Source organism: Colobus angolensis, unplaced genomic scaffold (assembly GCF_000951035.1).
Source record: "Colobus angolensis palliatus isolate OR3802 unplaced genomic scaffold, Cang.pa_1.0 Scaffold60, whole genome shotgun sequence".
Classification (NCBI taxonomy): Eukaryota; Metazoa; Chordata; class Mammalia; order Primates; family Cercopithecidae; genus Colobus; species Colobus angolensis.
In genome coordinates this window covers 3918601-3927740 of record NW_012119599.1, presented here as the reverse complement: position 1 = coordinate 3927740, position 9140 = coordinate 3918601, and the positions used below count along the sequence as shown (strand labels likewise).

The window sequence follows — 9140 nt, the reverse complement described above, 5'->3', positions numbered from 1 at the left end:
GCCCGCACACCACCAGCTCCAGCAGGATCTGCGCCGCCTGCCGCCCGGTCAGCGCCACGCGCCAGTCCCGCAGCCCGTTGTCGGTCATGAACAGCTGCCGGGAAGGAGCCAAGAAGGGAGGGGTCATGCGCAGGTCAGGCGCAGGTCAGGCGGCGGCCCGCGCCTGCCTGCGCCCTGAGATAAGTGGGGTGTGCCCGCCTGGCCGGGAGGGAGGGAGATAGCGCAGGGCTGGAGAGGAATAGGGAGGGAGCGGGACAGGACTTGTGGAAGACATCTGTCCACTTTCTCCTCCTTCCCCACCGTCCACCCCACTAGTTTCAGCCCACTTCCAGCCTTTGAACACTGACTGAGCGCCGACTGTGTGCCTGGCATTGTTCTATGTGCTAAGGATACACAGTGAACCAAACAGACCCCCCCTGCCTCCCTAGAGCTTGCATTCCACGTGCCTGGAGCTCGCTCCTACTTCTGTTTCGGTTGACACGCATAATAACTGTAATAATAATATCAGCAATAACAAAGCCTTGGGCTGGGCGAGATGGCTTACGCCTGTAATCCCAGCACTTTGGGAGGCTGAGGTGGATGGAACACTTGAGGTCAGGAGTTCGAGATAAGCCTGGCCAACATGATGAAACCCCATCTCTACTGAAAAATACAAAAATAAGCAGGGCATGGTGGCGCACACCTATAGTCCCAGCTTCTGGGGAGTGTGAAGTAGGAGAATCACTTGAACCCGGGAGGCCGAGGTTGCAGTGAGCCGAGATCACGCCACTGCACTCCAGCCTGGGTGACAGAGTGAGATTCCATCTCAAAATAAGCAAAAACAAAACAAAACAATAACAATAGCAAAATCAGCATGTACTGGGCACTGTGGATACGCCAGGCACTGCTCTATCCCATTTACATGTTGTGACTTAGTAAATGCTCACAGCCCAGTGAGATTGATATTGTTATTGCCCCCATTTTATAGATATGGAAACTGAGGTCCAGGTCCCTCCCATGGGCAATGGCGCACTGGGCTACAGGCAATTTGACTACTCTATGATAAGATGATAATGTGCACCGTTTACTGAGCACCTCTTGTGTGCCAGGCACTGCTTAGAGAATTGCCACACATGACTGATAATCCCCATTTTACATGCAAAGTTATGATAGGAGAGGCGGAAGAGGGGAAAGGGAATGGAGCAACAGCATCTGGGACAATGGGGCAGTGGGGGATGGGACGTGTTTGGGTGAGACCCAAGGTGGAGTACGGATGGGGAGAATTCCTGGGTCTGGGGCAAGAGGGAGGTTATTGGCACAGAGATAGGGTGATTAGGAGTGGGCACCCCTAGGACCGGGCCAGGTGCAGTGGCTCAAGCCCATAATCCTAGCACTTTGGGAGGACAAGGTAGGCAGATTGCTAGAGCTCATTTGTTGGAGGCCAGCCTGGGAAACATAGTAAAACCCCGTTTCTACTAAAATACAAAAAAATTAGCTGGGCGTGGTGGCATCTGCCTGTAGTCGCAGCTACTTGGGAGGCTGAGGCAAGAGAATTGCTTGAACCCAGGAGGTGGAGGTTGCAGTGAGCAGAGATCGTGCCACTCCACTCCAGCCTGGGCAACAGGCCAAAAAAAAAAAAAAAAAAAAAAAGGCCAAAAAAAAAAAAAAGGAAAGGAGTGGGCACCTCTGGGACCTTAGGTTGCATGGGGACTGGATTGGGGATGCGATGTTGGAGCACAGAGATCTAGGAGGCTGAAGTTGCCTGGGAGCAGAGTGGACAGAGGTCTGGGGGCAGAAGCAGGGCTGCAGGTTCGCTGTCAGCATCTGTGAGTGTGCAAGGGGGAACCAGGGGCTACAGGGGAAGAGCAGGGCTGGCTGGGGAGGCTCTGCCTGTCTGCTCGTGGTTCATCCCATCTGGGTGGGTGAGGGTGTGGACGCAGCATCTGGGGCAGAGGAACTTCATTACTCAGATCAGGAGGAGGAGGAGGGTGGAAAGTATGAGCTGACAGGGCACTGAGGGGGTTGTGGGGAGCAAGGCTTAGGGGCAGGGCCTGCCCTACCTGGACCTCTTTGGCGTGAAAGGCCACGATGAGGCAGAGGAGTAAGAAGGTGGAAATGCTGATCATGCATTTAACCAGGAACAGGTAGAGCGCCCACTGTCAGGAGGGACAGAAAAAGGAATGTGAGATCCCAGGTCTCCCTCCACCTGGCCCTCCACCTTTCCTTCAAAACCACCATTTTTTTTTTCGATTCCCAATTTTCCTAGCCTCCTTCCCTCACAAGCCAGTCCCTCTTGATGTATTGGTTCTGGGGAAGTCTCAAAACCATCATCTGGGCCCAGTGCGGTGGCTCACACCTATAATCCCAACACTCTGGGAGGCCGAGGCAGGCGGATCACCTGAGGTCGGGAGTTTGAGACCCCCTGGCCAACATGGTGAAACCCAGTCTCTACTAAAAATACAAAAATTAGCTAGGTGTGTAATCCCAGCTACTTGGGAGGCTGAGGAACCAGAATCTCTTGAACCCAGGAGGTGGAAGTTGCAGTGAGCTGAGAGATCGCGCCACTGCACTCCAGCCTGGGCAACAGAGTGAGTCTCCGTCTTGAAACAAGCAAGTAAGCAAGCAAACAAACAAACAAAAAAACACCGTCATCTGGTCCCCAGGAATGCTCTATTTCTCTCCAACAGGACAACCCTGTTCAGATGCTGGTGTCTACCGTCTTCCTCAGCTCTTCTCCCAAGACCCATGTCCATGAAGGGGGACCTTGAAACTCACATTCCTTCTTATTCCTGTCCTGTTTCCCATCAAAAATAGTTCTGCAGCTGTGTGTGTGTGTGTGTGTGTGTGTGTGTGTGTGTGTGTGGTGTCTAGAAAAAGACATCTAGCTTCTGGAGAGTGCCCCCTCCCCTTCCCTTCCTACCCAGCTGGTGTTGCCCTAGAAACCAACTTCAACCATCCCCAACCCCAAATCTGGAAGAATGTAGAAACTATCATTCAGTCCTCAAAGACTGAATCACACCCTTCCCTGCTCTCATCCAGAGGGCTGAGTCCCTGAGACCCCAGCCTCAGCTCTGAGACAGCCCCCTCAGTTCTGCCTCCCTGCAGCTCCCCACTCCCACCCCCGCCCCTCTCTTCTGGCTCTAAGCCCAGGGCAGATCTGGCCGGAAGCACAGGGCCTCCAGAAACCACGGAGCAGTTGTTGCTTTTTTTTTTTTTTTTTTCCTCTCTTTGTGTGGCACAACCTTGGAGGAATCTAGAATTCTGGAGAGAGGGATTTAGAGGGGACTGGGACTGTTGGATTTCCTAAGAGGGGTTGGTCCCTGCCTGGCGGGTATTTGCAGGGGGAGGGGTCCATGTGGGCATCCTTACAAACCATTGCACCTGTTTCTCCTAAGAGGGCTGCCAGCTCCCCTGGCTGGGCCAGCACCACGCCTCTGAGCAGGGGAAGAGGGCCAGTTTCCTGCCCCAGGGGCCTGCTCCCCAACCCCCTGCCAGAACAATAGTGCTGTTGTCACCAGCCCTCCCCCACCTTCTATGGCTCCCTGGTTCCCTGCCTCCTTCAGTCTGTCTCAACCCCCCACACCGCTAGACAACAAGCCCCCTCCTCACACTGCAATTCACTTCTCTGGTGGTCTCTACTTTTCCAGCTCCTCTTCCCCCAAATCCCAGACCTGTCTGCACTTGGGCCTGTGCTCTGTTCTCTGAATTCCCTGTCTCCAGGGATGGTTGTTTCTGTCTCTCTATGTGTTTTGAGGGTCTCCGTTTCTATTGTCTTTTCTAACACCATGTGTGTATCTCTTACTGGTGGATTTCTCAGTAGCTTGATAGCCCTATTTGTCTTTCTGTTTAGCTGTACCGCTCTATCTTTCTGCATCTTTGTCTCCATCTCTCTATCTCTTTCTCTCCATGTATCTCTGTGTCTCTGTCTCTCTCTGTACCTCTCGTCATCCTTCCTCCTCCACCCCACCTGGTGCTTTTGGATATCTCTATCTGGTTCCCTTGGACTCCCTAGGGTTTGGCACCTGCCTCTCTGCCAGCCCCTCCCCTTGGGGAGCAGGTGTCTGGGTCCTTTGCAGAAATGAGCTCATTAGATTGAGATGGAGGTGGTGAGGGGCCATGGATGTTATTAAGAGAGACCTCAAAAGGGGACTGAGGAGCTATGGCTCAGGCCTGTAATCCCAGCACTTTGAGGGAGGGGGATTGCTTGAGTCCAGGAGTTCAAGACCAGCCTGGGCAACAAAGCAAGATCCCATCTCTACAAAACACAAATTAAAAAGGGTGAAGGGTGACCCTTAGGGTCATGTATTTTAACCCTCACCCTAATTTACAGATGGGGAAATTGAGGTTCAGAGGGTTGGAACAGCTTCCCCAAGGTCCTACTGATAGAGGCGGTGACCTGGCCATGGTGGAGGGAAGGAAGAAATGAGAGGTGAGAAAGCAGAGGGGGGAAGTGGGGTAGGATGGACCCCGACTCTTCCCATCTGCCAGGGTCACTGTGTTCCCACCTTGGCTGCTGGGTGCGGTGCTTTGGCGTGGGAGCGGCGGGCAGGCCCCAGCCATGCTTCCTGTTGGCATGGACTTCGGTGGCCCCACCCCCTCAGTGCCCGCCGCCGGCCAGAGGAAGCTGCCTGTCTGACCCTCCATGTGACTCCTGGTCACTTCAGAGCTGCCCACCACCCCCTCCAGATCCGAGTCGGAACATCAGACCCTCAGGAATCTACCCAAACTTCAAATCAGTGTCTGCTCCTGGCTCTACCAGCCCAGTTCCACAACCCTTCCGCCAGAGAGGTCTCCAGCCCCTCCTTTCCTGTTGAGTAAGTCTGTTCTCCCCTCAAGCCACTTATTCCAACCCTTGTCCTTCATCTGCCCCATCACTGGCCTGACCAGGGCTGGAATGTGACGGCAGCCTGCTGAGACCTGTCCTGACCCCGCTTTCCCCTTTCCTCCCTACTCACCACGATCTTCAGAGTCAGCCCCTCTTCCCCAAAGACATTCAAAACCCCCTTCTCCTTAAGACTCAGGAATTCAGGACCCAGCCCCCTCCTTCCCTGGTACCTAGGAGTCCAGGCCACTGTGAGCCTACCTCGCCACTATTTCCCTGACTAATTAGCATATGCAGATTTGGGGAGAAATCGCTCTTGTTAACAACGGAGACTGGGTTGGGGGTGGGATGGGGGAGGCAAGTCAGGGGAGAAGTTCGTTTCGTTTCCCATTTCCCATCCCCACCCCCAGGCAGTTTTTTCCGTCCTTCACATCTAAGGCACTGGGTAAACATTAGAGGTTAGATAAGGACCAAAGAGCTGCCGCCTACTGGAAGAACTTTGTCTTTCCTCTACCCTCCCTTCACCAAACCTGGGGCTACCTCTCCCCTTATTGGCTCTTGGGGGACTTGAGTGTCTGATCAGCCACCCTCTGGCCTCCAGGGCTCCTGGACCTCTAGCCATCTAATGGCAACATCTTCAAAGACTGACACACTGAAACAAATATTCCCTTCCTTTTGCAGAGGTCCCCAACAACTAACTCTCTCCTGGGAGCACCATCCTCTCTCAGACCCAAGAGTCTAGGCCCCCAAGCCTTCCTCCCTCAGATCCAGGAGTCCTGACCCCCAGTCCCTCCTCCCTCAGATCCAGGAGTCCTGACCCCCAGTCCCTCCTCCCTCAGATCCAGGAGTCCTGACCATCAGCCCCTCCTCCCTCAGACCCAAGGGTCCTGACCCTCAGCCCCTCCTCCCTCAGACCCAGGAGTCCTGACCCTCAGCCCCTCCTCCCTCAGACCCAGGAGTCTAAGCCCCCAGCCCCTCCTCCCTCAGACCCAGGAGTCTAAGCCCCCAGCCCCTCCTCCCTCAGACCCAGGAGTCCTGACCCTCAGCCCCTCCTCCCTCAGACCCAGGAGTCTAAGCCCCCAGCCCCTCCTCCCTCAGACCCAGGAGTCTAAGCCCCCAGCCCCTCCTCCCTCAGACCCAGGAGTCTTGACCCTCAGCCCCTCCTTCCTCAGACTCAGGAGTCTGAGCCCCCAGTCCCTCCTCCCTCAGACCCAGGAATCCTGACTCTCAGCCCCTCCTCCCTCAGACCCAGGAGTCCTGACCCCCAGCCCCTCCACCCTTAGACCTAGGAGTCCCAGCTCCCAGCCACCATGCCCCACTCACCGAGCACCCCCCGAACCACAGCATCTCTGCATGCAGCACCATGAGTCCGATGCCAGTTCCCGCCAGCACCAGCGCCCAGCCGGCCAGAGACTTCTCCTGCTCCAACAAGCGCTTTCGGAGTCTCAGGGCCCCCAGGCCAAGCACCAGATCCCCGCCCATGGCCCCCGGGGTCTTGGGGCTCAGCCAGCTTCCTGCCCAGGGTCCCCCACCTCGCAGCACGCACAGGGCAGCCACTGTGGCTTGCAGGTCGTCAGCCTGCTCTGCTGGCTCTGGGACTTTTGCTCTGAGGCACAGCAGAGCCCTGTGCCCTCTGGGGAGTGGTGGCGGCCAGGCAGGGCGGGGAGGGGCAGGGGAGGCCCCAGGGTAGGGGGAGGCTCCCCAGCTCCCCCTTTTGAGAATAAGGAGGGGCTAGGGTGTGTCTTGGGGCAGAGCAAGAAAGAGACGCCCGTCCACGTGGGTAAAGACACACGCCGACACACGATGGGCTTTGTCACACACAATGGTCTGTACCTTGTGACACACACCTCCATCACCACACCCAGACACCGAAGGACACTCCATGGCCCAAGACAGAGACTAACACACCAGGGCACACATCACAACCTACACAGAGTGACTCACAACTCCCAGCAAGCTCTGAAACCCACAGCCACACCCAGACACCACACACATGGTGTGACACACACCAGCACTTAGCAGGCAGCGTCCCGTGGCACACACACAGCCACACAAGCACCGTCCACACACAGGCACACGTATTACACTCAAAGCTGTCACAACTTTCTCCGACACAAAGCGCCTCACTCAAACACCACAAATGGGATGATGCACATCTGTGGCCACACAAACACAACATACGTCCGGTGTTACACAAACACATAATATATATTAAAATACTGACACCCCGACGCCACACACCACACATCTACGGAAACACGGTGCAGCCCCAGTTTCCTAAACACTACACACCCTTGGAATGAAACCCGATACGTGCAGACACACAACATTCAGGGACATACCTATAGCAGCCTCCAATCACCCAGCACCTAGAGAAATGCACAAACATCGTGGCACCTGTTGACTCGAACACAAGTGCTCACGGTTATGATTCAAAACACACACTGATCCAGCGTGCTCCGGTGTGTGATGTGATTCCAATGTATGGTCAGAGGACACGCCGAGTGGATGCGTGCGGAGACCTACAAGGTACAGAGACACACGGAGAAACCCAAGCAGCACATGCCTGAAGCAAGATGATTCTGGTATATTCTGGTCACACAGGACACGACCCAGGATGATGCCCTGGGGGAGGGGGATGGGGTTGGACCTTCATAGACCCCAGTGCCCAAATGCAACATACGGCTGGGTGCAGTGGCTCATGTCTGTAATCCTAGCAGTTTGGGAGGCTGAGGTGGGAGGATCGCTGGAGCCCAGGCGTTTGAGACCAGCCTGGGCAACATAGCAAGATCCTGTCTCTAAAACAAACAAAAACAAAAAAACAAACGCAACATACACCATCACCTTTGACCCATGAGCCACACCCAAACATCACAGACAATACCGCCACACAACCCAGCACATGTTATATTCCAACATGCATGGAGTAATATACCAGCACACAGCAACACAAAACATATAGACACAATGTTTCCCAACACACCCAACCTTCCACAAACGACCACGTGTCCCATAAAACACTAGATGTCACCACTCACTGATACCACTGACACTGAGGCCTACCACCACCCACACAACACCAGCATCTGGGGAGCGGGACATATCCTCCGACACAACACACAGCTACACAAACACGAGACAAGGGTGGCTGGCACTCAGGCTGGGTGCTGGGGGCTGGGAAGGAAGAGGCCCCCGACAGCGACACGGACCCCGACGTGAGACACAATGTCACGTCCTTGAGTGATACACAATGTTACATACAGGAGACCCACCAAGAGAAAACACACGCACTGCCACACACAGCAGCAAATGGAAGTGTGGAATGCGCACGGTGACTCCCAGAGTGACACACGACAAAGCACATCACCATGCGTCGCGGTACGAGCCACTCATGGGCCTGTATACCATACGCTCTGACACAGACCCAACCCTCCTGTGGAGACACACAGGCAGGCACCGACCCGGTGCCGCTGCCCTTGGCCTCATGCACACCCACCTGCGAGGAACCCGCGGACACAACCCTCCCCCTCCTTGTGTCCTAGGTCATGTGGGACCCTGGACCCACCAGCCCCGGGGGAAGCGAGACACGCACAGACATGCCTGGTTGCACACCGAGGCAGCCCACACAAACACACCCAGAGACACCAAACCATACACACGGACACGCCCTGTGACAAAAACACAACCCTTGCGGGGGCTCCGCCCCTCGGCACACACGATTACCCACTCGGCGAGACTTGGCGGGAGAGGGCTGGAGACACACCCGGGCGCGCCCAGACACCACACATGCGTCCACTTGGAGAAAGTGCAGCCGCCAGGCACTCCCGAGCCTGTATCCTGGGCACCCCTGCCCACTGGCCGCCAGGCTCTCCATGTTTCTCTCCTCCCTCTCTGGCTCTTTCTCTGGTTCTTTGGGCCTTGCTTCATGTCTCAGTCTCTCCTGGTCTGGAAGCCTCTGCTTTTGTCTTTTTTTTTTTGAGATAGAATCTTGCTCTGCTTCCCATGGCTGGAGTGTAGTGGTGGGATCTCGGCTCACTGCAACCTCCACCTCCCACGTTCAAGCGATTCTCCTACCTCAGCCTCCCGAGTAGCTGATATTACAGGCATGCACCACCACACCCAGCTAATTTTTGTAATTTGAGTAGAGACGAGGTTTCACCATGTTGGCCAGGCTGGTCTTGAACTCCTGACCTCAGGTGATCCACCTGCATCAGCCTCCCAAAATGTTGGGATTACAGGCTCACGCGTGAGCCACCGCTCCTGGCCAGGTTTGTCTTTATCTCTGTCTCTGTCTCTCTCTCTCTCTGTTTTTCTCTCCTGGTACCTCTGTCTCTCTCTG

General features: G+C 55.4%; 1 protein-coding gene across 1 annotated transcript in view; it reads right to left on the bottom strand.

Annotated features, from left to right (window-relative positions):
- The window catches only part of KCNN4 (potassium channel, calcium activated intermediate/small conductance subfamily N alpha, member 4), a 23867-nt gene extending 16939 nt beyond the window's left edge, over positions 1–6928 (bottom strand). The window contains exons 1-3 of the mRNA XM_011963171.1: positions 6125–6928; positions 2040–2135; positions 1–94 (exon numbers count right to left, since the gene is read on the bottom strand). Coding sequence (XP_011818561.1) covers positions 1–94; positions 2040–2135; positions 6125–6283 — 349 coding nt within the window. The 5' untranslated portion in view covers positions 6284–6928. The remainder of the gene's footprint in view (positions 95–2039; positions 2136–6124) is intronic.
- Between the last annotated feature and the right edge of the window lie 2212 nt (positions 6929–9140).